The following is a 27,189-nucleotide window of genomic DNA, read 5'->3' as shown; positions in this document are numbered from 1 at the left end:
TTTGGGCCACAGCAGGAGGTCTGGTGGTATACCCCACCCCCACAAAAGTTTTTTTTTTTAATTAATTATTTATTGTGCTTTAAGTGAAAGTTTACAAATCAAGTCAGTCTCTCATACAAAAACTTATATACACTTTGCTATATACTCCTAGCTGCTCTCCCCCTAAAGAGGCAGCACACTCCTTCCCTCCACCCTGTATTCCCCGTGTCCATTCAGCCAGCTCCTGTCCCCCTCTGCCTTGTCATCTCGCCTCTAGACAGGAGTTGCCCGCATAATCTCATGTGTCTACTTGAGCCAAAAAGCTCACTCCTCACCAGTATCATTATCTAACTTATAGTCCAGTCCAATTCTGTCTGAAGAGTTGGCTCCTCCGAGAGGTTCCAAGCCGGCTCAAGTGAGGACAAAGAATCAGCCAGGGGCAACAGTGGCGGCAGGGCAGCAAGGGGAGAGCTGGCAGGTGTGGGTCTTGGGAGACAGCAGAGATGGTGACAAGGGAAGGTGCTGGAGGACGCCCAGGTTTGGCAACTGCCTAGGATGGGACACAGGAGAGGCTATGTCCTCCTGTTTCTGGCACAGGCAGCTGGGTAATGGCGATGACATTTCGGAAGGGAACAGTGGAGGAGGAGCAGGCTGGGAGCACCAACACAGGCAGGGGCTGGGGCTTGGCCTTGCCAAGTCTGAGCAGCCGCAGCATACTGATCTTCATGGGATTGTCAGCACCACCACCACCACCGCAGCTGCCATTTGTTGGATTCCCACCACGTGCCAGGAGCTTTCCAAATGTCGTTTAGTTTAAGCCTCATGGCACTCCTCCATGGCCCAGAGTGCCATCTCCCTTCTACAGAGGAGAGGCCTGGGTTTGGTGGTGGAGGCACCTGCCCCCAGCACACAGGGCTGCAGCTGGTGTGTCTGTGCCCAGGCCCCGCCCTGTCCATACCCCGGCAGGTTACTCCGAAGTCTGGTGCCAGGAGCTGGTCCAGACTTTTGGAACTTAATTCTTGAGAAGCCGTGGTGGCCCAATGGTTAAGCACTCAGCTGCTAACCGAAAGGTTAGCGGCTTGAACCCACCCAGCAGCTCCACAGGAGAAGAGACCTGGCGATCTGCTTCTGTCAAGGTTACAGCCTATAGGACAGTTCTACTCTGTCCTGTAGGATCATTTTGAGTAACAATTGACTTGACGTCACCCAACAACAACAACAACAACGTTAATTCCTGAGGCCTCGCAGCCATCCCATGAGGCACTGGGATTAGCCCTGCTTTCTTGAATGAACAACGTGAGGCCCTGAGGGAGGCGCCATAGTCAGGCCACACCACTAATGTGGGGCAGAGCCAGTGCTGGCACCCAACAGCCTGACCCTGGAGCTGGAGAGCCTTCCAGATGGAAGACAGCCTGAGGTGCCTCTGTCCCCAGTCCCTCCTGGGCAGGCGTGGCTGGCCAGCAGTCTAATTTTGACCCATTTGTTCCACCCAGTGGTCACTGCTGGAACTGGTGAGAACACAGGCCCCGCCCCCTCCCACCAGCCTCCTCACTGCTCTCCTGGCCACTGGTCTGTCCCAGGAGGCTCTTTCTCAGGTGCCAGTCTGGCCTGTCACTCACGTGCTTTAGCTGCAGCCCCCCAGGGCCCTTAGGATAAAGTCTTCACTCTGGCCTGGCGCCCAAGAGCAGAGCAAGTGTCTTAGATAGGGTTCCCAAGAAACAGACCCTGAGGTAGAGATTTGCAGGCAGGAACTGTGTATGGGGTACCCTCAGAAGCCACCCCTGTGACAGAATGAAGGACAGGCTTGGGCAGAGGGAGGTGTTGAGCTGCAGTGTAGTCATAACTGGGCTTTGGCTGACCCACAGGGAGCTTGGGAGCTGCGATGGCCACCAAAGCCATCCCCCTGAGGTAAAGATGCCAGGCCTTTATGCCCTCCACCAACCCATTGCTGGATGTGGGCTATCCTTGGGGAGGGTCGGAACTTTGGGCAAGTGAGCTTTCTCCCACTGATGGAACTAAGGCGATTAGGTGCCAACACTTGGCAGCCGGGGCAATGAGGACCCCAACCCTGACGGAGGGTCTTGGGCCACCGCAGCGTCCAGCCCAGCAGCACACTGAATAAAGGTCAGCCAGAATTTCCGATTCCTCGTGTTTCCACATGATCCCTGGCCAGTCCCTTTATCTGTCTGAACCTCCATCTCCCCTGTTGAAATGGGGATGATATTACCTCCCTCCCGGGGTTTTTGTGAGAATTAGGTGGTGCCCAGGTGATTGCTATGATGGATGTCGTAGCCAGGCAGTCTAGAAGCGTGGTCAGAGCTTTGGAGTCAGAGAGCCCAGTTTGAATTTGGACTTGCTTCTCACTAGCTGTGTGACCTGTGGGCAGGTGGCTGTCCTCCGAGTCTCAGTGTCCCCTAAGATGGGGAGTAATGACCCCTGGTTTGGAGGGCTGTCCTGAGGGACAGATGAGATCAGCATAGCATGCCCAGGACACAGGCGCCCTCATGTCCAAGAGCAAGCCCACTCACCTCACCTGTGGCATGCTCACCCTGGGGTGGGACCCTTGTCTTTTTAGCACAGGGCCCAGCACATAAAAAAACCAAACCAAACCCCGTGTCGTCGAGTCGATTCTGACTCATAGCGACCCTATAGGACAGAGTAGAACTGCCCCATAGAGTTTCCAAGGAGCGCCTGGTGGATTCGAACTGCCGACCCTTTGGTTAACAGCTGTAGCACTTAGCCACTACACCACCAGGGTTTTAGAAACCAAAAAAGCCTGACCAGTTGCCAAACCAGCCAAACCAGTTCCAAGTCTGACTCATGGCGACCCCGTGTGTGTTAGAATAGAACTGTGCTCCATAGGGTCTTCAGTGGCTGATTTTTCAGAAGTAGATCACCAGGCCTTTCTTCTGAGGTGCCTCTAGGTGGACTTGACTCTCCAACCTTTCAGTTAGTAGCTGAACACTTAACCGTTTGCTCCACCCAGGAACTCCATAGTAGGTGCCCAATAAATGAGTGTTGAAGGAATGATTGAGGGATTATTGAGTGATTCTGTCAAGGGTTCTGCAGAAATGTACCCCAATTCTCTCCATCTAGTGAAAGACACACAACACTCACATAGACATATACTCACACAGACACCCAGACACACACTCACACAAAGACACACTTATGCAGACACAGACACACACAAGGACAAATACACAGACATGCAGACACACACAGATACCCAGACACACACACTCACACAGACACACACACTCACACAGACACACACACTCACACAGACACACACACTCACACAGACATACATACTCAGACACAGACACGCCCTCACACAGACACACACAGACACACACACAGACACATACTTGCGTTGACACACACTAACACAGACACACACACACCCATTAGTGCAGTTTTCCTTCAGTGAGCACAAGCGGCTGGTTGGATTCCAGCTTTCTTGGATCCCAGTCCTCTCTCCTGGGGTTGCACCAAGTTCCCCAGATTGGCATTTCAAAAATGGCATGTGGGATTTGTTTTCCAATTCTAAAAGTGCTCATTTTTGCTCGTTATGAGCAACACAGATAGATGCAGAGAAGAAGGGGGATATCGCTACAGGATACTTCTGTTCATGCTTGAAAAAATTAACCTCATTTTGTACACAGAATTTTGAATCTTGATTTTTCAAATTCTGCAGTCTATTGGTGGAAGTGTTTTAGGTTATAAAACAGTGTCTGGCCTAAGGATAATCCTGCCTTGTACAAAAATAGCATGCATATGTGTATGTGTGTTCAAAGAAAAGTGATAAGGATTTCTGCAAGCCATTAAATCTTTCAGAGCAATTTAAAAATATCTGCTTTATTGTCTCTGATTGCATATGCAATATAATGTGACACAAAGTCCAGCAGTACAGATGGTCAGAGCACCGGACACAGAAGTCCCCTGTAGCCTGACATCTCAGAGATGACCGTGGTGATGCGTGTGGGGCAAGTTCCTACAGCTGATTTTCTACAGATCGGTATAGAACATATATTGCTATGCTTATATGCATATTTAGTTTAACTTTATTTTTGGACAAATGGCATCCTGTGATATATAATAAGCCAAACCAACCCACTGCCACCGAGTCAATTCCGACTCAAAGCGACCCTATAGAACAGAGTAGAACTGCTCTATAGGGTTCCCAAGGCTGTGAACCTTATGGAAGCACACTGCCACATCTTTCTCTCTCAGAGTGGCTGAGCACTTTAACCACTGCGCCACCAGGGCTCCTTTTTATACTCGTGATACCACTATGCAGTGTGCTTTTTTTTTCCACGTGTATCCTGACCCCTTTCCCTATTAGTGCACATAGACCTACCTCATTTTTTAAAACAGCTGCATTTAGCTGTTCCCCTAAACCAAAAACCAAACCTGTTGGCGCAGAGTTGAGCTATTCACCTAGTCTGTAAATATTCATTGAGCACCTACTATGTGCCTGGCTCTGTTCCAGGGGACAGAGCAGACATGCCCTATCCACGGGGAGCTGATCGTCCAATTGGGGAAACCAACAGCATATACATTAATTTCACGGCAGGAGGCAGTCAGCGTTGTGGATGGAAGCAAAGCAGGGTAAGACTATAAGACACGCCTGAGACGCAGGTGCTATTTTAGACAAAATGGTCAGGGAAGGTCTCTCCACTGAGAGGCAGCTGGCAGAATCCCACATTGGCTCGCTGACCCGTAGAGCAAGCGCCATTATAGTAGAAAGAGCCAAGCCGGAGCCCCTAGAACTCTGTCTTTCCCAGCATGGCAATTCGAACACAATTCTTCACCCTTTGGGGGAGTCGCTGAGATTAGTGCCACCATCGAAGGCTTGGAAGAAGCAGGGATCGTGCTGCCAGCTCCATTCAGTTCATCTGTCTGGCCTGTGGGAGAAGAGGGCTGGGTGAGGCCAGGAAGACAGGCTGAGAGGGTGCCCAACTGGAGAGCCGCCTCATGAGAGCAGGGGTTTGTTTTGTTCACTGCTGGGTCTCCAGTGCCCAGAACAGGGCATGCCATACCGCAGCCCTCAATGAGTACCAGCTGAGTAGCAATAGGTCTGTGGAGGCATGCTTTCCAGGTGGAGGGCCTGAGAGTAGGGCTTTGCAGACCCCAGTAATGAGTTTGAATTTTATTTTTGTGTGCTGTGAAGCCACTAGATGATGTTCACTAGTTTTTTTTCTTTTGTTGAGGTGATATTAACTTTGTTGTTGTTAGGTGCCATCGAGTCAGTTCTGACTCATGATAACCCTGTGTACAACAGAACGAAACACTGCCCGGTCCTGCGCCATCCTTACAGTCATTATACTTGGGCCCATTGTTGCAGTCACTGTGTCAGTCCATCTCGTTGAGTATCTTCCTCTTTTTCACTGACCCTCTACTTCACCAAGCATGATGTCCTTCTCCAGGGACTGATCCCTCCTGATAATATGTCCAAAGTATGTGAGATATAGCCTTGCCATCCTTGCTTCTAAGGAACATTCTGGTTGTACTTCTTCCGAGACAGATTTGTTCGTTCTTTTGCGTGTCCATGGTATATTCAATATTCTTCGCCAACACCACAATTCAAAGGCGTCAATTCTTCTGCCTTCCTTATTCATCGTCCAGCTTTCCCATGCATATGACATGATTGAAAACACCACGGCGTGGGTCAGGTGCACCTTAGTCCTTGCCTTTTTTTTTTTTTTTTTTTTTTGCTTTTCAACACTTTAAAGAGGTCTTTTGCAGCAGATTTGCCTAATGTGATGTGTCTTTTGATTTTCTGACTGCTGCTTCCATGGTTGTTGATTGTGGATCCAAGTAAAATGAAATCCTCGACAACTTCGATCTTTTCTCCGTTTATCATGATGTTGCTTATTGGTCCCGTCGTGAGGATTTTTGTTTTCTTTATGTTGAGGTGCAATCCATACTGAAGGCTGTGGTCTTTGACCTTCATCAGTAAGTGCTTCAAGTCCTCTTCACTTTCAGCAAGCAAGGTTGTGTCATCTGCATAACGCGGGTTGTAGCATGTATCAGTACTAAATTCCTTTTTTTGAAAAGGTATTGTATTTTTGGTGAAAGTATACGCAGCAAAACAGGTTTCCGTTCAACAAGTTCTGCACATAACGTTCAGTGACATTAGTTACATTCTTCGGTTTGTGTTAACACTCTCATTATTTCCAATCAAATTGTTCCACTCTCATTAATTCTCACTGCCCCCTATATGTCTCATCTGTGCTTTAGAGTAACTGTTGTCCATTTGGTCTCACGTGGATCACTTTTTAAAGAGCACAGTTCTCAAGGGCGAAATTCTTTACTCTTTACTAACCTGGTATTTAGTTAAAAGGTGACTTCAGGGAATAATTTCTGTTCAAGGTTTAAAGAGTATCCCAGGACGATAGTCTTGGGGATTCGTCCAGTCTCAGTGGGTCCAGTAAGTCGGGATTCTTTGAGAATATGTAGTTCCATTCCACATTTTTCCCCCTTTCTATCAAGATTCATCTCTTGTGACCCAAATCAGAATGTTTGACAGTGGTAGCCGGGCACCATATGGTTCTTCTGTCTCAAGGTGAAAGAGGCTATGGTTCATGGAGGAATTAGTCCTTTATTCTGGTTCCTTCTCTGATTCTTGTTTTTTCTTCATAGTCTTTTGCTCCAGATGAAGAGAGACCAATAATTGTATCTTAGATGGCCATTCATAAGCTTTCAGGACCCCAGATGATACCATGCTAGGATGTAGAGCTTGAATTTATGAACTTTGTTATGCTGATTGTCTGAATTGACCCACGAGGTTATAACCCTTAAACTTCAAACCAAAAAGACTAATCTTTTGAAATGATTGGTTATATCTAAGAAGTATCCACATCTGTAGCCCATTTGTTTGTTTTTTAATATAGATAAGTATCTATCTATATGTTGCTGTTGTGTGTGCTGTCGAGTCGATGGAGACCCTGTATGACAGAGCAGAACTATCCTATAGGGCTTCCCAGGCTAAAATCTTGATGGGAGCAGATTGCCAGGTCTTTCCTCCCACAGAAATTCCCACTGGTGGGTTTGAACCACCAACCTTTCAGTCAGCAGCTAAGTGCTTAACCATTGTGCCACTACAGGTTATCTATACCTGTATCTGTACTTATACCTATATCTATGCCTACATATTTTGGTTGTTGTTGCTGTTGCGAAATTATATATAACATAGCATTGACCAGTTCATCTGTTTTTTTGTGGACAACTTAGGGGCATCAGTTACATGAGTCAAGCTGTGTAAGCCTCACTCATACCTGATGCCACCTTTCCGATCACCATAAACAAAAAGTGTATTATCTAGAGAATGAGAGCATTTCATTCCTTTTTATGGCTGAATAATATTCCATTGTGTGGACGGATACACCACCTTGAGCTAATGTTAATCCTTTGAGAATGATTACCCTGGCTGCTCTCTTGAGAAATAACTGTAGACGGGCAAGTGTACAAACAGGACGGTCCATTTAGGAGGCTGTTGGAGGATGCGGATGGAGGTGATGGGGCTTAGGCTTGGATGGTAGCTGCATCAAGTGTGCCACAGGGTGGGGGGGTGGGTGAGGGGGAGAGAGGGATCAAAGGTAACTTCAGGCTTGGCTTGAGCAGCTGAGTGAATGGTGAGGCTGGTTTCCACCATGGGGAGTTTGTTGGGGGAGCAGCTTGGTAGGGACAGAAAATTCTCTCTGGACCTGGGGTCTTTGTGATGCCTGTTTGAAATCCAGGTAGAGATGTACGTATTTCATTGTGTGGCTGAAGCATAAATTATTTAGCTCATCCGCTGTTGATGGATATTTGGGTGGTTTCCAGTTCTTTGCCAGTGTAGACAATGCCCCCATAAACCTGGCCTGTGGATTTGCCCGAGTGTTCCGGAGGGATAAATTCTAAGAAGTGGAAGTGCTGGGTCGAAGGGTACAGTTTTTTTTTAAGTATATACTGCCAAATGGCTGTTCAAAAAGGTTCTACCCGTTTATATTCCCACCGAAAGTGCACGAGAATGTCAAATTTCCCACACACTTGCCAACAATGGATATTATCAATCTTTAAAAGATCTCTTTGCCAATCCGAAAGGCCAAAAGTAATATCTTATTGTTTTAACCTAAAGAGAATGTTACCCAGCTGCATATTAATCCCCAGGTGGATGTGCAGTACTGCATTTAGACATTTTTATTGTTAATTGTTTCCAAACCCACTGCCCCCAAGTCAATTTTGACTCATAGCGACCCTATAGGACAGAGTGAACTGCCCCATAGGGTTTCCACGGCTATAAATCTCTACAGAAGCAGACTGCCACATCCTTCTCCTGTGGAGCTGCTGGTGGTTTTCGAACCACTGGCCTTTCGATTAGCAGTCATACACTTTAACCACTGCGCCAACAGGACTCCTTAGTTGTTTCTGGTGTTCTTAGATTTGTTGTTCGTGCTGTCATCAACAACCATAAACAAATATCTTTACGCAAAAAGCTTTGCCTGCATTGCAGTTTATTTTCTTAGGGTCATTCTCTGAACAGAATGGCTGAGGGAAAGAGGAAGAGCCTTTTCACAGCTCTTATTGGAGCCCTGGTGGCACAGTGGTTGAGAGCTATGGCTGCTAACCAAAAGGTCGGCAGTTGGAATCCACCAACCAATCCTTGGGAACTCTATGGGGCGGTTCTACTCTATCCTATAGGGTCGCTATGAGTTGGAATCAACTCGACAGCAACGGGTTTGGTTCTTTTGTTGTATATTGGTGAATTGCATTGCAGAATGACTACACCAGTTTTGACTGGCTTTTAGGTATTTAGACAACCCTGTGTCATTTTCACAGATGGCTAATCATTGTGATTCTTCCTGCTTTGGCTGCTGGGCTACAGTGGGGGATTATGTGGTCAGGTAGAAGATGGAGCCTTAGCCCAAGTTCAACTCGGAATGAGCCTGACAGGGCCACAGACCTCCTCTGCGTTTCCCCAGTTCCTGACTGTATAATTGGAATAGACTCGTATGGCAGCTGGTGGAATCCCACATTGGCTCGCTGACCCATGGAGTGAGGGCCATTATGGTAGAAAGAGCCAAGTGGAGGCTCTATGAACTCCCTGTCTTTCTCAGGACAGTAATTAAATAGCAATAGCACATCCTCTGAGGGAATTGCAGAGATTAGTGCCACCATTAACTGCTTGAAAGAAGCATGCCTAGTGGTCCAATCCCTATTCGACTCGCCTGTTTGATCTGTGCAGAAAGCAGGGGGATCTTGGAGAATGACTGGGTTATATTAAACCTAGCTAGGTGATGACTCCAATTGCAGCTGCCGTCCCACATGAAGTATCTTTACTGGAGCAAATCAACATAGCCCCTGGCACCTGGTATGAGCTACTGACCTGACAAATGCTTTTGTCTCCATACCAGTTTGCGAGGACCACCAGAAGCCAAAAGCACACACCTTCATAGTCTTGCCTCTGGGCAGCATCAGCTGTCCCCCTTTCTGCCATGATACAGGCCACAGAGAACTTGATCGTCTTGACGGTCCTCACAGCATCATGTCGGTCCACTACACTGACGGCATGATGCTAGTTGGATCTGAAGTGTTGTTGCTGTTAGTCACCATTGAGTTGACTCTAGTTCATGGTGAACTAATGTATGACAGAACAAATCATTGCCTGGTCCTGCACCGTCTTCATGATCATTGGTATGTCTGAGTCCATTGTTGGGCAATTGTGTCAGTCCATCTCACTGAAGATTTCCGTCATGTTTGCTGACCCTCTACCACACATGATGTCCTTTTTTTTAAGAATACATGATGGCACATTTTTATTGAACAAACATTTCTACGGTTGAGACAACCATATCTTCATTCCTCAGGATAGCCCACTTCTGTCTTCCCACAGCACCCTCCGTACACTAATTACCATTCTATATTAAAATTCTGTTTAGATGCCTGTCCTTTCTATTATATGAACTGGAAGTTCCCAGTAGACAAGGCCTATGCCCAACTCATCCTTATACCCCCAGCACCTGGCTTGTGGTAGATGCCCAATTGCATTGAACCACATTGTTGCCGTTAGCAGTTGCCATCGAGTTGATTCCGATTTATGGCAACCCCATGTGTTACAGAGTAGAACTGCTCCGTAGGGTTTTCTTGGCTGTAATCTTTTATTGATTGATTGTGCTTTAAGTGAAAGTTTGCAAATCAAGTCAGTCTCTCATACAAAAAGTTATACACGCCTTGCTGTGTACTCCTAGCTGCCCGCTCACTAATGAGACAGCACACTCTTCCTCTCCACCCTGCATTTCCCGTGTCCATTCAGCCAATTCTTGCCCCCTCTGCCTTCTCATCTTGCCTTCAGACAGGAGTTGCCCACATAGTTTCATGTGTCTACTTGAGCCAAGAAGCTCACTCCTCACCAGTGTCATTATCTCAAACGTGATGCCCTTTTCTAGCGATTGGCCTTTCCTCATGATGTGTGCAAAGTAAGCAAGACGAAGTTCTCACCATCCTTGTTTCTAAGGAGCATTCTGGCTATATTTCTGCTAAGACTGGTTTGTTCATTCTTTTGGCAGTTAGCAGTATATTCAGTATCCTTCATCAAAACCTCAGTTCAAATGCATCAGTTCTTCTCTCTTCCTTTTTCACTACTTCTGTATGCATATGAGGGGACTGAAAAGACTATGGCTTGGGTCAGGTGCACCGTAGTCATCAAAATGACAGCTTTGCTTTTTAAAAACTTCAAAGAGGTCTTTGGCTGCAGATTTGCTCAATGCAGTGCATCGTTTGATTTCCTGCTGGCTGCTTCCATGGTGCAGGACTTCTAGTTACCTTAGTAAGACATACGAGAATTGAGGCGGTAGAGGGGCGGGGGCTGGAGATAGCACCCTCTGCTGGCATCAAAGGGACAATGGAAAGAGCTTTGAATGATTAAAACCGAGAAACTCAGAGGTGGGGCCCCACAGAGCTGAAACTCAGGCCTCTGAGGAGGGGCCCTTGTCTGGCTGGTACTGGTGACATTTGGTGGCTTTTTGGAGGCAACTTATACCACATTGAAGTGTGCGGTTTCAACCCATTTGTCAAACACCTCGGAAGGCTTTTCATTTTGAGTGTGGTCCGGAGCATGAGAAAACTCTGTGGCAAGTCCAGGCTGTCTGCAGGCTGGCCCACCTCCTTTTCCTGCCCCGTGACCCAGCAGATCAGTGACTCGAGAAGTGTTGGTGGCCAATAGGGGTGCCGTATGGAGCCCTGGGCAGGCACCAAGAGGTGACTCACAGCGCAGACCTTGAGGACTTTGGAGCAAATCCATGCCCACCTCTGAGATAACTATTCTCCTTTTGAGAAATAGCTCCTGGCTCATTACTGGGCCCTGGCGAGGCAGAGTATCTGCCTGTGGTATAGCAGGTGACGACGTGGCCTGAGCTTCCTATTACGAATGATGCATTTCTGGGTCTCAGGGCCCTGCTGGGAGATAAGCCAACCATTTGAATGGAAAGAATTGTTTACTAGATATAAGGTTGTTAACCAGGTAACTAAAGGACGAAAGGAGAACTCCAAGGCAGGGATCAACCAGCAAACTTTTTCCGTAAAGAGTCAGATAGTAAATCTTTTTAGCTTTTGGGCCACACGGTCACAGCCACTCAACTCTGCTGTTATTTGGAAAACAGCCACAGACGATCAGTAGACAAGTGGCTGTGTTCCAGGAAAACTTTACTTACAAAGTTAGGCAGATGGGCTGGATTAGGCCCAAGAGCTGTAGTCTGCCTGCCCTTGCTCTAAGGTTTCACAGAGGTAGCAAGGCAAGAAGTGACTACATCCCTACTTCTGAAGAATCAAAAGGAAGAACTGAAATTACTGAAAACTTAGAGGAAGGGCCCTTTGGGGCTGAAACTCAGGTCCTGAGGAGGGGACGCTTGCCGGCTGGTGCTGGTCCCTTGGGAGCAGTGCCATGACACCCATTCTTCAGGTGCTGGGAAGCTGCGAACTAGAGGCATCTGATGCCATGGGGAGAAACTGCCCCTGTCAGGGGTGCAGAGCGTGGCTGGGGACCTAGAGCCCACGGGAAGGAGCAAATCCATCCTCCCTCCCCAAGCCTGCGGCCTCCCCTCTGGCTCCCCCTATTGGCAGAGCCTCACTGGGAGCAGCTGGTGAAGCCGAAGTGTGGTTTGCAGAGCCGTCCCCGCATCACAAAGTGGGTGCAGAAGGGTGAGTTTGGAGCTGAGAGACAACCCCAACCCCAGTGCCGTCAGTTGCAACCACAGGTGTTTTTATTAGCTTCAAGGAATTGAGGCAACCCCCTTCACCTCTTCAGGCAGCTCATCATTTGAATTCTTCTGATTTCATTCCAGAGATTGAAATCTCTGTCAGGTGCCTGTGCGGGGTGGTGGGGTATGTCAAGGAGCGGCACAATCTTCTCTAAGAACTAAATGTGTCTACTGAGGTATGAAGGGGAGGAGGAGGAGAGGGAAGGGGCTCCTGAGAGGATCCTAGAAGGAGCCTTCAGTGTTCAGGTAACTGTCTGCCCCACCTTCAGAGTGAACCCCAAGTCTGATCGCCTCTCGGCATCACCTAGTTCCACCACAGCATCTCCACGATGTCTTCGCTGGTCTCCCTGGCTCTGGCATCCACTCTTGCCCTGGAGGTCTGCTCTCCTCGGACATGTCACTGCCCTGCTCACACCCCGGATGTCTTCTGTTGACCTTTGCACAGAGAATCTACCTCCTGACCATGGCCTGGTCCCTCTCTCCTGATTTCCCACTGCTCCCCTTCTGTTCCAAGCCGCCTGGACACGGCCAGCCACTTCTCCCTCAGGGACGGACCTGCCGGCCCCTCAGCCGGGAGCTGTACCCCAGGTCTTCTCATGCCTCACTCCCATACCTCAGAGAAGACCTCCTCACAGCAGGGTGTGTCCAAAGCAGTATTTTTGTCCCATTTTATCCCATTGCCCAACTTTCTTTTTCTTCGTTTTACTTGTCACGGTTGTGTTTGTTAGCTGCCATGAAGTAGGCCCCTGACTTATGGTGACCTCATGTACAATGGAGCAAAACACTGCCCGGTCCTGTGTCATCCCCACGATCCATTGGAGATCAGACTATTGTGATCCATAGGGTTTTTTTTTTTTTTTTTAACTTTTTATTCTGGAAAATTTCCAGTATATTCAGAAGTAGAGAGTAGAGTATAATGAGTCCCCATGTACTCAACACAAATTTAAATGATCATGAGCACTTTGCCAGTCTTGTTTTACCTGTACACACAAGTGGGTGCCCACACACACAGACTCACCCGTACCCACCACCTGTGGAGTATTTTAAAGCATATCTCAGTCTGTTATGTCACGTAAGTACGTTAGTATGTATTTCTAACAATTAAGAACTTTTTCTTCAGTAACATCCATTACTTGTCTTCATTTAAATGTCACTAATTGGCATCAAAAAAAGTCTTTTATATAAATTTGTTCAATTCAGAATCCAAAGAGCTTTCACACATTTGCATTTGGTTGATACATCTCTTAAGTCGCTTTTAATATATAACAGCTTTTACTCCCTTTTTTATCTCATACCATTTTTTATGGTTTTAGGAAATCAAGTCATTTATCCTATAGAACTTCCAATTCTGGATTTACCTGATTGTACCATCACAGTTGTTATACACAGGGTTTTCATTGGCCAGTTTTCAGAAGTAGATAACCAGGTCTTTTCTCCTGGTTGTTCTCTGTCTGGAAACTCTGCTGAAACTGTTCACCATGGCTGATCCTGCTGGTATTTTCCTTATTTTGGACAGATTATCAGGAAAAAAACAACTACTGGAAAATACATCATGTTTGGTAAACCCTTAATGAAATGGATTGACAAAATAGCAGAAACAATGGACTCAGACATACCAGCAATCACTAAGCTAGCGCAGGACAGGACCGTATTTTGCTCTGTTACACGTGCCACCATGAGTCAGAACCGACTCAACAGCAACTAACAATAGCCACCATAGTGCCCTTTCATACATCTGTCTATCCCAGATAGAGGAGCCTGGTGGCCTAGGGTTTTCATTGGCTGATTTTTGGAATTAGGTCACCAGGCCTTTCTTCCTAGTCCATCTTAGTCTGGGAGCTCCACTGACCCCTGTTCAGCATCATAGCCAACACCCAAGCCTCCGCTGACAGGTGGGTGGTGGCTGCGTATGACGTGTGTTGGCCAGGAATTGAACCTGGATCTCCCGCATGGAAGGTGAGAATTCTACCACTGAACCGCTAATGTCCCCACTTGTCACTACCTGACATTATATGTTTATTCACCATCGTATCCCCAGGGCTAGAATTATGCTTGGCTTTATGGTACCACATGGAGCCCTGGTGGCGCAGTGGTTAAGAGCTCGGCTGCTGGCCAATTAGAATCCACCAGCAGCTTCTTGGAAACCCTATGGGGCAGTTCTGCCCTGTCCTATAGGGTCGCTATGAGTTGGAATTGACTAAACAGCAACAGGTTTGGTTTTTTATGCTACTAGATATCTGTTGAGTGGCAAATGGATGAAAGGACGGTGCAGCTGAAATGTGGCGAGATGACAGGGTAAGGCAGTGGGATAGTAGGGCGAGACGGGGCTGGGCCTCCTGGGGGCCAGGTGAGGAATTGGGGGTGATAGTTAATATCAATGAGAAGTCTTTGTAGGCTCTAAGCAGGGAGTAATATGACCAGGTTTGCAAACACAGGTTTGGGATCCATCTGGCTGCTAAGCAGATGATCCCCAAAGGTGGGGCCCCGGGGATAGGCTTCCCAGGCCTGAGGGACAGTGGTAAGCTGGGCTGGGGCAGGGTCAGTGCAGCAGAGAGAACTGGATCTATTCCAGAGATGCTCGGGGGCAGAGTCAGGAGGGCTTGGGAATGAGTACAGTCAGAGTGAGGGAGGTATCAAGGATAACCACCAGGTTTCTGCTTGGAATGATGTTGAGGAGAGAGGACACAGCCCCATACAGAACCTGGGGTCAGGAGAGGGTGCAGCTCCCGGGCTGGGGAGAGGACGCAGCCCCATACAGAACCTGGGGTGGGGAGAGGATGCAGCCCCACACAGAACCCAGGGTGGGGAGAGGACGCAGCCCCACATAGAATCCAGGGTGGGGAGAAGGCGCAGCCCTGCACAGAACCCAGGATGGGGAGAGGGCGCAGCCCTGCACAGAACCCAGGGTGTGGAGAGGGCGCAGCTCCACACAGAACCCAGAGTGGGGAGAGGACGCAGTGCCACACTGAACCCGGGGCAGGGAGAGGGCACACAGCCCCCAGGATAGGGAGAGGACGCAGCCCCAGACAGAACCTGGGGTGGGGAAAGGGCGCAGGCCAGCAAAGCAGTGTTGGGGAAGAGAGTGGAGGCCGAGTTTGTTGTTATTGGGTGTTCAAGGACTCTCTCAGCACTCATTTCCTGAACCCCCTGCCCTGCACCAGGCCCACGTGGTGAGAACCTGGGGCCCAGGGATGAGCCACACCCTGGTCCATGACCTCAGATGCCCCCAGCCATGGAGAGAGGCCAACGGACAGGTATAGCCATCTCAGAGAGGGAGTAGTTACAAAATAGACCCTGAAGCTTGGCTGCTTGGGCTTGCATCCTGGGGTCACCCAGAATGAGGCACTTACCCTCTCTGTGCCTTGGTTTCATTATGTGTGAACAGTGAGAATGAGGGCCCTCCGCAGAGGGTTGCTCTGAGGACCAAGGAGCTCATCCATGCAAAGCCTCTGACCAGCAGTTGCACAGAGGAAGTGTGTGGACCTGTGAAAGGTTCCATTGTGGCACCAGAGAGGGAGTCTGTGTGTCTGGGAAACGTCTGTGTGGCCACCAGAGAAAAGGCCATCATTCCAGGCTTTCATAGGGAGGATGGGACAGAATGCTCGGCAGATCTCCTCTGAGCCTGTCTGTGCCGGGCAATGCCGGGGACGTATGAGAGGCCCGCTGGTCCCTGCCCTTGCCCACTGGTCCCTGCCCTTGCTCGCTGGTCCCTGCCCTTGAAGGGCCCATGTTTAGTGGCAGAAACAGAAACAAACAGATCATTCCCAAGTTGAGCCAAGTGCTGAGATCAAGGGATGTCCAGGGAAGCAACTTCAGAGTAGGGACGGTGCAGGGGGGCCCTGGGGGATGTATGGATCCAGCTCAGCAGAGTGGAGTGGGGGCCTTGGCACAGGGCATAGGTGCACAGAGGTGCGGAGAAGCTGGAGGGAGGGGCAGCAGGTGGCCTCGGGGTGCTGTGGTGGCAAGGCCAGAGAGGCCGAGGCAGGCTTAAAGGCCTTTTAGAGAGGCTGGACTTGGTGCAAACCCTGGGCGACGGGAAGCCATTGAAGGCAGTGAACGATGCAGTCATTCTTTTATTTGTTCAACCAGCATTTGTTGGGAGCCTTTACTGTGTGTGCTTGGGATGTACCTCAATCCAGGCAGACAAGGAGCTTGTAATTTAGTAGCGAAGACAGCCTGGAAATAAGCAAGAGAATCTCCAGTAGTGCTTACCAAAACTAATTGGCTGTTGAGTCGACTCCAGCTCATGGTGATCCCATGTGTGTCAGAACAGAACTCTGCTTCATGGGGTTTTCAATGCCTGATTTTTTGGAAGTAGTCTGCCAGGCCTTTCTTCCGAGGCACCTCTGGGTGGACTTGAACCACCAACCTTTTGGTTAGCAGCCAAGTACGTTAACCATTTGCACCACCCAGGGACTCCCCAACAGTGCTAAGGATAGTTAAAACAGGGTAATGTGGAGAAGTGGGTTGCTGGGTGGTTCAGTGGTAGAATTCTCACCTTCCACGAAGGAGACCCAGTTTCGATTCCTGGCCAATGCACGTCATGAGGAGCCACCACCTGTCTTCAGTGGAGCTTGTGTGTTGCTATGATGCTGAACAGGTTTCAGTGGAGCTTCCAGACTAAGATGGACTATGAAGAAAGGCCTGGCAATCTACTTTCAAAAATCAGTCAATGAAAACCCTATGATTCACACAGCTTTTCGCTCTGTTATGCATGGGGTCACCATGAGTCAGGGACTGACTCCAAAGCAGCTAACAACAATAACAACGTGAGAGAGAGGACCCTAGGGTGGTGGTCGGATGGGCCTGGGAGCTACTTTGGGGTGGGCTTCTCTAAGGAGGTGGCACATAAGCGAAGCCTCCAATGGTGAGGAAGAGCAAGGGGACAGCAAGTGCAAAGGCCCTGAGGTATGGAATAAGCCTCCCATTGTGGCTGGAGCCAACTGGGGAAGGGAGTGGGCATGAAGTGAGGCCACAAGGTGCGTGGCTTTCAGATCATGTAGGACCGCTTCAGCCACGAAAGGGCTTGTCAGGTGCAGTGGAAAGCCATGGATGGGTTTTAAACAGGGGAATTACATCCCTTTGGCTTATATGTGGGGAGGGATTGGGGGGCTGTGCAGTGGGGGCCAGAGGAGGCAGGGAGGCCAGTGAGGAGGCTAGTGCAGTTGCTAGAGAGATACCTGTGGCTGGGCCTAGGTGGTGGAGGTGGAGAGGGGTGGGCAGACTTGAGTGTCTTGTCCCTACTCCCGGGGGAGGTGCAGAGAATACCCAGAGAAGAAGCAGGGCTCGTGGCTGCGGTTGGCCTCAGGAGTAGGTGAGGAGGCTGGTGTGTGGAGCAGGGGTAGAGGGAAAGGCACAGGGCAGACCGCAGGCTTTGGGCAGGAGGTGGGGTCTGACCTTTAGCCAAAAGGGCCCTCCCAAGCCCACCTGAAAGGCCACTGCTCCCTCCTCTCTGAAATAGGGACTTGGGCCACCGTGGAGGGCCTTGCCAGGACAGACCTCTGTGAGTCCATAAGAGTACCGAGGTTCCTGTATTAGCTATTAGTCCTAATACAGTTCACTTATTAGTCTTAAATTGGCTGAAGGGAAAAAATTCCTTTCTCTCAACACCTAGGGATTCCTGGGCTGTTCCCTGAATCCAGCCCCGGTCTGGACCTGCCCGCATCACAGCCTCTGGATTCTGCTTTGGGGCTGGGACAGCACTTGCCACCCTGAGCTAGTTTTTTTTTTTTTTTTAAATGTGCTTTAGGTGAAAGTTTACAGGGCAAATTAGTTTCTCATTCAAAAATTTATACACAAATTGTTCTGTGACGTTAGTTGCAATACCTGTAATGTGTCAGCACTCTCCCCCTTTCCACCCTGGGTTCCCTGTGTCCATTCGTCAAGTTTTCTTGTCCCTTCCTGCCCTTTCGTCTTGCTTTTGGGCAGGCATTGTCCATTTGTTCTCATATACGTGGGTTAACCAAGAAGCACGTTCCTCACGTGTGTTATTGTCTGTTTTATAGGCCTGTCTAATCTTTGGCTGCAAGGTGAACTTCAAGAGTGGCTTCAGTTCTGAGTTAGCGGGGTGTCTAGGGCCATAGTCTCGGGGGTTCCTCCAGTTTCTGTCAGATGAGTTAAGTCCAGTCTTTTTTGTGTGAGTTTGAACTTTTGGTCTACATTTTTCTCCCACTCTGTCCAGGACCCTCTCTTGTGATCCCTGTCAGAGCGGTTGGCAGTGGTAGCCGGGCACCGTCTAGTTCTTCTGAGCTCAGGCTGGTGGTGGCTCTGATTCATGTAGTCCATTAGCCCTTTGGACTCATATTTTCCCCGTGACTTTGGTTTTATTCACCTGGGCTAGTTTTTCCACCCTAGCCCATCTCTCTCTGCTCTTGGTTGTCTTCAGGGCCTATGTCCTCTCTCCTGACATTGAGTTTTCTCTGGGGTCTGTGTCTTCTCTACCTGACCCTGGATTTCCTTCTGGGCCCTCATGACTTCTCCTTGACCTGGGCCACTTCTCTCTCCCTTTTGGATGTCTTTTGGGCCTGTGGCATCTCTCCTTGACCCAGGTTGTACCCTGATAAGCGGTGTCATCTCCCAACATGGGTTCTGTCTTGGGCTTGTGCCTTCTCCCGGATCCTAGATTGGGTCTAGGTGTGGATTACCTCTCTACTAGCTGGGGACGTGCTCTGATCCTGCGCCCCTTCTCCCTGCGCAGGTCCTTTACGGGCCTGGTTACCTTGTGTGCTCTTGTCTCAATCCCTTCATGGCAGCTGTGTGTCTCCTACTGGCAAGTGATCCAGGGCCTTGGCTTCTTCTTCTTTTTTTTTTAATTTTTATTGCACTTTAAGTGAAAGTTTACAAATCAAGTCAGTCTCTCACACAAAAACTTATATACACCTTGCTACATACCCCCAATTGCTCTCCCGCTAATAAGACAGCCTGCTCCCTCCCTCTACTCTCTCTTTTCGTGTCCATTTTGCCAGCTTCTAACCCCTTCTATCCTCTCATCTCCCCTGCAGGCAGGAGATGCCAACATAGTCTCAAGTGTCCACCTGATCCAAGAAGCTCACTCCTCACCAGCATCCCTCTCCAACCCATTGTCCAGTCCAATCCCTGTCCGAAGAATTGACTTTGGGAATGGTTCCTGTCCTGGGCCAACAGAAGTTCTAGGGGCCATGACCACCGGGGTCCTTCTAGTCTCAGTCAGACCATTAAGTCTGTTCTTTTTATGGGAATTTGAGGTCTGTATCCCATTGCTCTCCTGCTCCCTCAGGGGTTCTCTGTTGCATTCCCTGTCAGGGCAGTCATCGGTTGTAGCCGGGTACCATCTAGCCCTTCTGGTCTCAGGCTGATGTAGTCTCTGGTTTATGTGGCCCTTTCTGTCTCTCGGGCTCGTAATTACCTTGTGTCCTTGGTGTTCTTCATTCGCCTTTGATCCAGGTGGATTGAGATCAATTGATGCATCTTAGATGGACGCTTGCTAGCATTTAAGACCCCAGATGCCACTCTCCAAAGTGGGATGCAGAATGATTTCTTAATAGATTTTATTTTGCCAATTGACTTAGATTTCCCCTGAAACCATGGTCCCCAAACCCCCACCCCTGCTACGCTGGCCTTCAAAGCATTCAGTTTATTCAGGAAACTTCTTAGCTTTAGTCCGGTTGTGCTGACCTCACCCGTATTGTGTGTTTTTCCCTTCACCTAAAGTAGTTCTTACCTACCATCTAATTGGTGAGTACTCCTCTCCCTCCCTCCCCCCTCTTGTAACCATCAAAGAATATTTTCTTCTCCGTTTAACGTATTTCTCGAGTTCTTATAATAGTGGTCTCATACAATATTTGTCCTTTTGCAAATGACTAATTTCGCTCAGCATAATGCTTTCCAGGTTCCTCCATGTTATGAAATGTTTCACAGATTCCTCACTGTTCTTTATCAATGTAAAGTATTCCATGGTGTGAATATACCATAATTTATTTATCCATTCATCGATTGATGGGCACTTTGGTTGCTTCCATCTTTTTGCGGTTGTAAACAGTGCTGCAGTGAACACGGGTGTGCATATATCTATTTGCATAAAGGCTCTTATTTCTCTAGGATATATTCCAGGGAGTGGGATTGCTGGATTGTATGGCAGTTCTACGGCCTTGGCTTCTTATGTCAGCCCCATGGGGAGGCCTCTGCTTGAATTTGGGCTTGGGGGTCCCCTCCACCCCCAGCCCCTGATGCTGGGGCCCATTGGAGCCCTGGGGGATGGAGTCAGCATACCTGCAGGGGGCACTCTAGCAGCTGGGCTCCAACACCAGGGCCCCGAGAGCTGGGAGACCTCGTCCCCATCCACCGCATTGTACAGATGAGTAAACCAAGGCCCTGAGATGGAAAAGCCACTGCCCGAGGTCACCCATGCACTCAGGGGGAGTCGGGGCTAGCTGCCAGGGCTCCCACTCCCTGGCCTGCCTCCTCTGTCATGCCTGTACAAATGCGTGGGTGAGTGTACCGTACCTCTCATGTGTCTGCTCCTCTGCACACGCATGTGCTGATGCGTGTGTCCCATCTGCCTCTGCACAGATGGCATGTGTCATGGGCAGCCTGGGTCTTGGTGTGTGTGTGTGTGGTCATGGCCTCCGGTGCTGGTGTAGATGTGGCTGTGACCATCGGTGGTGGTGTGCTGTGTATATGCATCTGTGTGGTGTGTGTGTGCAGTGCACACACTGGGAGAACTCCCAGCCTTGTGTCCAGCCCACAGCTAGAGGCCAGCTCATGTCCATTGGGCCAGAGCTGAGATGGCCCTTATGGATCAGGCAGTGCATTCAGAAAAGGATTCTGGGTGTGCCTGCCAGCCCCAGTCCAAACCTTTCTCTCTCCCTCCTCACCTACTCCCTGCCCTTTCACACCTGAGACCTGGACCCCGGACCTCCCTGAGGCCATTCTCCCAGGTGAACCATACACCCCATGCTGTGAGCTGGGGGTACCTTCACCCACATATCTCACTGCTTGTTTGAGTCTTTTCAGAGTGCAGGTCAGATCCTCACTTTACGGTCCCCAGCTTCTGCCATTACTGGCTAGTGTCTTTACCCCTCCTCTCTGAGACTGTTTCCCCATGTATAAAGTAGGGGTAGCATAGTAACCCTCCAGAGCTGTTGGGAAAAGTATAGGAGATTACGTAAAGTGCTGTATAGCATGAGGCCCGGCACACAGTAGGCGCTTAATGAATGTTACTAGCAACCAACCAGTTCCCGTCGGCTCATGGTGACCCCGCGTGTTGTGGAGTAGAGCTATGATCCACCGGGTTTTCAATGGTTGTGACCTTTTAGAAGCAGATTGTCAGGCCTGACTTCCGCCACTGTTACGACTAATATGTGAATTGTGTTAGGACTAATCACAGCTAATACAGGAACCCTGGTGTGTTTGTGGACTCACAGAAGGTCTGTCCTGGCAAAGCCCTCCATGGTGGGTGGCCCAAATCTTCATTTCAGAGAGGACGGTGGGTTTGAACCACCAACCTTTTGGTTAGTAACTGAGTCAAGTGCTGAACTGTTGGTACCACCTTAATGCATGTTACCTGTTGGTACAGTAGTCCCCCTTATCTGAGGGGAATATGTTCCAAGACCCCACATGGGTGCCTGAAACCGCGGATGGTACCGAACCATATATGTACTGTTTTGTACTATGGGTACATATGTATGATAAAGTTTAGTTTATAAATTAGGCACAGTAAGAGATTAACAACAATAACTAGTAATAAAATAGAACGATTGTAACAATACACTGTAATAAAAGTTATGTGAATGACAGAGCAGGACAGTGAGCAATTTCATCACACTACGTACACACTTGATACAGACCACGACTGACCGTGGGTAACTGAAACCATGGAAAGCGATACCTCGGATAAGGGGGGGATTACTGAAGTCAGACGAGAAAGCCAAGGCCTGTAGAGGACCTCAGAGTGGGTCCGGGCCAGGCATTCCAATTCAGGCTTTCTGCATGGGGCCAGGGGGTGGGGCAGGGGGAGGGCTGTGTCCGGATCAAAACTGGGCCTTAATGCTGACTTGATGGGAGGACAGGGAGGATTGGATGGGGCAAGGCAGCTGGGCAGGAGGACGGCCAAAAAGGCCTCTTACAGCAGACGGAGAAGATGACAGCTGGTTTCAGGCCTGAGTGGGCTCCTGGTATCAGTCCAGGCTCTGTCCCCATCTGTTCTCTGTCCCTCTTTTCTTGGTCCGTCTTCCTCTAACTACCCATCTCTGTCTCCCCGGCCCACTCCCTGCCTCTGCCCTGCTTCCCCTCCAGCAGAAGGCAGACCTGGCTGTGGCTGCGTTCACCATCACGGCCGAGCGGGAGAAGGTCATCGACTTCTCTAAGCCCTTCATGACCCTGGGGATCAGCATCCTCTACCGCGTGCACATGGTCAGTCACCCCTGGAAACTTCGGCCATTGGCTGGCATGGAGGCCGGGCTGGGAGCCGACAAGTGTATGGTAGGGGGCTGGTTCCTGTGCTCCCAAGGGCATGATGAGGACTGCAGGCTTGATGGCCTTGCTCTTCAGGACCTGGGAAGGGCGAGTCAGGCTCCTGGATCCCGGGTGGGGCCAGGGGCTGGGATTGCAGCTCAGGTCGGGGTTGCTCTGGGTCTCACCCCCTCTCTTCACAGGGCCGCAAGCCTGGTTACTTCTCCTTCCTGGACCCCTTCTCCCCTGCTGTGTGGCTCTTCATGCTTCTCGCCTACCTGGCTGTCAGCTGTGTACTATTCCTGGCCGCCAGGTGAGTCCTGACTGGCTGCCTGGGAAGGAGAGTGGGGGCCCATGAGCCAGGAGCCTCTATGGTTAACCAGCATGTTCTGTCTCCTGGCCTGGCCGGCTTACCTCTGCTACGGGGCCTCAGATTCCCCACACCCTCCTCTCTCCCTTTCTTGCTCTGTCTCAGGGCCTTCTTCTCTCCCCCTGTGGCTCTGACTCGTGTTCTGTGGCCCTCTCTCTCTGGGCCTTTCCTTTCTTTCTGTCTCTCGCAACTTTTGACCCCACGGGCTCCTCTGTGTCTCTTTCTGCCTCTGCTATGTATCTGTCTCTCTGTGCGTGTCCATCTGTCTTTTCCCCTCCTTTTTTCTCTCTCCGTTGCTTCCATTCACAGTGGCTCTGTCTCTAGCCTCTCTTTCTCTCCTTTTCCTCCCTACCTCATCACCTCCCACCCTGCGTCTCCCCACAGGCTGAGCCCCTACGAGTGGTATAACCCGCATCCGTGTCTGCGGGCGCGCCCCCACATCCTGGAGAACCAGTACACGCTGGGCAACAGCCTCTGGTTTCCCGTGGGGGGCTTCATGCAGCAGGGCTCGGAGATCATGCCCCGGGCGCTGTCCACGCGCTGCGTCAGCGGAGTCTGGTGAGAGGCCCAGCGGTCAGCCCACTGCCTCGGGGTGGACAGGGTAGGGGCTGCTATGGTCCTCTGGGAGGTTCCCTGTCCCAACTGTTACCTGTGTGACAGGGAATAAGGCAGTCAGCCATGAAACCTTGGTGACCTGCCGTCTCACCTCTATGCCTCAGTGTCTTCATCTAAAAAACGGGGATAAAAGGGCCTGTGACTCAGGGCTGGAAGAATTCAGTGAAGTTATGTATGGGAAGTGCTCTGTGCCCACAACAGCTTTCTGCTGGCTCAAAGGGTTATAATCATAACAGGATCCATGTTGCTCTTGCTCTCTTGGGTCATGGCCTTGGTGGTGACAACAACTTAGCATCCTCAGTCTGGGAGAGCCTCCACTGTCCAGAGGTTGACACTGAGGCCCAGACAGGAACACGGGCTCCCTGGAAGCCTCAGAGGGACCTGAATCTTGGACAGAACTTATTTTGCCCCTGAGACAAGCCCTAAGAAGCCAGTTGTCAGAGAAGAGCCACCCACCTCATTTGGCGCCTGGCCCACAGGTTTTGAAAATTTTGAATCAGTTGCTGACATTTAAAAAGTGGGCTTCCCCTTCTTGAAAGTTCAGATCTGCTAACACTCGGCCTGCATTGCCACCTGGCGTCCACCCGTGTTTGGAGCTGAGCTGCCCCCTCTGTGGGCGTGCCTATCCGTTGGCCTCAGTCCCCACACACCTGATGCCTCTCACCCACTTCAGTCACTTTCCGACCTGGCCACTGTACCATTTGCATTTACTAACGAGGTGTCCCAGGGATGTTGTAATGAAGTACCATAAACTAGGTGGCTTGAAACAACCGAGATTTCTAGTCTCACAGTTCTGGAGGCTGGGAGTCCAAAATCAAGGTGTGAGTGTCTTAGTCATCTAGTGCTTCTATAACAGAAATACCACAAGCTGGTGGCTTTCACAAACAGAAATTTATTTTCTCGCAGTTTAGAAGGTTATCAGTCCAAATTCAGGGTGCCAGCTCTAGGGGAAGGCTTTCTCCCTCTGTTGTCTCTGGGGTAAGGTCCTTGTCTCTTCAGCTTCTGTTCCTGGTTCCTTGGAGATCTCCCTGTGGCTTGGCATCTATCTTCTTCTGTCTCTGCTTGCTTAATCGGCTCCTTTTATATCTCGGAAGAGAGTGACTCAAGACACTCCCTACATTAATCCAGCCTCATTAACATAGCAAAGACAACTGATTCCCAAATGGAATTATAACCACAGGTGTGGAGGTTAGGATTTACAACACATATTTTTGGAGGACACAATTCAGTTCATAAATGTGGGCAACACTGATTCCTTCTGGAGGCTCTCAGGGGGAGTCTGTTCCATGCCTCTTTCCCAGCTTCCGGTTGGTGGTTTCCTGCAATCCTTGGCAGGCCTTGGTTTATAGACACATCATTTTGGTCTCTGCCTCCATCGTCACAAGATGTTCTGCCCTCTGTGTCTCTTTTCCTTTTCTAGTAAGGACACTAGTCATAGTGGATTAGGGCCCGCCCTACTCCAGTATGACCTCATGCTTGCTTAAATACAGTCATGTGTCGATTGATGTCCGCGATATTTCTGTGAAATAGGAAGTTACGTGATTTGGCTGTTGTGTGCACACCATATTACATCCAGGCAGTCCCTGGGTTATGAACAAGTTCGGTTCCAGGTCTGTCTTTAAGTCGAATTCGTACGTAAGTCAGAACAGCTAAGTACAGTTCGTGTCTAACGTCAGTCAAATGTTTGTTTTAGTATATAGTAGATAGTGTACCTTTCTATGCATCAAAAATATTGAAGAAACACTTGCAGATACACTGGAACATCTTTAACGTAATAATACGGTAATAACAACATAACGTTTTGATGTGAGTGCCCGTTTGTTATTAGGAACCATTGTATGTACCTCAAATTGTTAACATAATAGGCTTCACAAGGATTGGGACCACGGTTGTATACATGGTTGGACATTCCCCGAACGGACATTAGGCGGCGTGTGATAGTAATTATATCTGCAGAAATGCTATTTCCAAACAAGGTCACATTCATAGGTACTGGGGGTTAGGAATTGAACTTATCTTTTTGGGACACGCAATTCAACCAGTAACACTACCCCGGTCTTTTAAATAACCCCCAGGCTTGAACTGCAGTTCATACAGCCGTTTTCACATTCTTTCCTCATTAGAACCACAGAAAGCTCAGGAGAATACTTCAGACAGAGAACATTCTCCTCACTTTATCCATTAGAAGACTGAGACCCGGAGAGCGGGTGATTTGCCTACAAGCAAGCATTCAGTTAGAGGCAGGACGTGACCAGAATTGGGGCTCCCTCTCCCATGCCATGCACCCAGCTGGAGCCCAGCCCTGCTCCTGAGGCCCTGGTAACCTCTGCATAGCAATCTCAGGCATTTGGTGCTCTTGAGGAGCAGGGACAGATTACCCAATAAGCAAGGTATGCACAGGTTTACTTATTAATCTGTAGTGTAATCTTACAGATTAGTAAGTAAGCACAAGTAAGCCCGGGCATACCTTGCTCTGAGAAACTCCCGTGTGTACCTCGCTTCCTGGTTAATCCTCCCGTTAAGGAGCGCTTCCTCCTTGCCTCCACCCCATCAGAGTTCTTGAGTCCGAACATTCATCCAACAGATGCTTATGGAGCCCTCCATGTGCCATGAGGGTGAAGAAAACCAGCCCTGTCCCTGCCCTCAAGAGGCAGAGGGGCCAAGAACAGACAAGGAAACAAATAAATACAGGGACGTCAAGTTTTATTCCCGAAGACACTGTCTCTTTCAAAATTTGTTGACGTCAAGGCTAACCTTAATGGGTGGCAGGTTTTTCTCTTTCCCGGTGAGTGGAACTATCTGCCATGTGGTAATCATTGGCAATTCAGATGGTGCACTGGCTTCAAATTCTAGATTCTCGATGATTTTTCTTTTACCATTTGTGATTTGCATCATTTCAACTGTATTGGTTTTCAATTGCTGCCGTAACAAATTACCACAAGTTCAGTGGCTTGAAACAACACAGATTTATTATCTTAATAGTTATGTTGTTGTTGGTGTTAGGTGCCGTCAAGTCAGTTCTGACTCATAGCGACTGTATGCACAACGGAATGAAACACGGCCTGGTCCTGCGCCATCCCCACAATCGTTGTTATGCTTGAGTCCATCGTTGCAGCCACTGTGTCAGTCCACCTCGCTGAGGGTCTTTCTCTTTTCCACTGACCCTGTACTTTGCCAAGCATGATGTCCTTCTCCAGGGACTGATCCCTCCTGACAACATGTCCAAAATATGTAAGACGCAGTCTCGCCATCCGTGCTTCTAAGGAGCATTCTGGTTGTACTTCTCCCAAGACAGATTTGTTCATTCTTTTGGCAGTCCATGGTATATTCAATATTCTTCGCCAACACCACAATTTAACGGCGTCGGTTCTTCTTCGGTCTTCCTTATTCCTTGTCCAGCTTTCACATGCATATGATGCGGTTGAAAATACCATGGCTTGGGTCAGGCTAATCTTAGTCTTCAAGGTGACATCTTTACTTTTCAATACTTTAAAGAGGTCTTTTGCAGCAGGTTTACCCAATGCAATGCATCATTTGATTTCTTGACTGCTGCTT

The 27,189-nt window shown here is 49.3% G+C and overlaps 1 protein-coding gene across 2 annotated transcripts in view; it reads left to right on the top strand.

Moving 5' to 3' along the window:
* GRIK5 (glutamate ionotropic receptor kainate type subunit 5) overlaps nucleotides 1-27,189 on the top strand; it is a 75,589-nt gene that overhangs the window by 29,230 nt on the left and 19,170 nt on the right. For both annotated transcript variants that reach the window (XM_064293718.1, XM_064293717.1), the window contains 3 exons: nucleotides 22,497-22,610; nucleotides 22,853-22,962; nucleotides 23,404-23,577. In XM_064293718.1, coding sequence (XP_064149788.1) covers nucleotides 22,497-22,610; nucleotides 22,853-22,962; nucleotides 23,404-23,577 — 398 coding nt within the window. The remainder of the gene's footprint in view (nucleotides 1-22,496; nucleotides 22,611-22,852; nucleotides 22,963-23,403; nucleotides 23,578-27,189) is intronic.

This window comes from Loxodonta africana, chromosome 11 (assembly GCF_030014295.1).
Source record: "Loxodonta africana isolate mLoxAfr1 chromosome 11, mLoxAfr1.hap2, whole genome shotgun sequence".
Lineage (NCBI taxonomy): Eukaryota > Metazoa > Chordata > Mammalia > Proboscidea > Elephantidae > Loxodonta > Loxodonta africana.
This window is presented reverse-complemented; position numbering and strand designations above follow the sequence as displayed.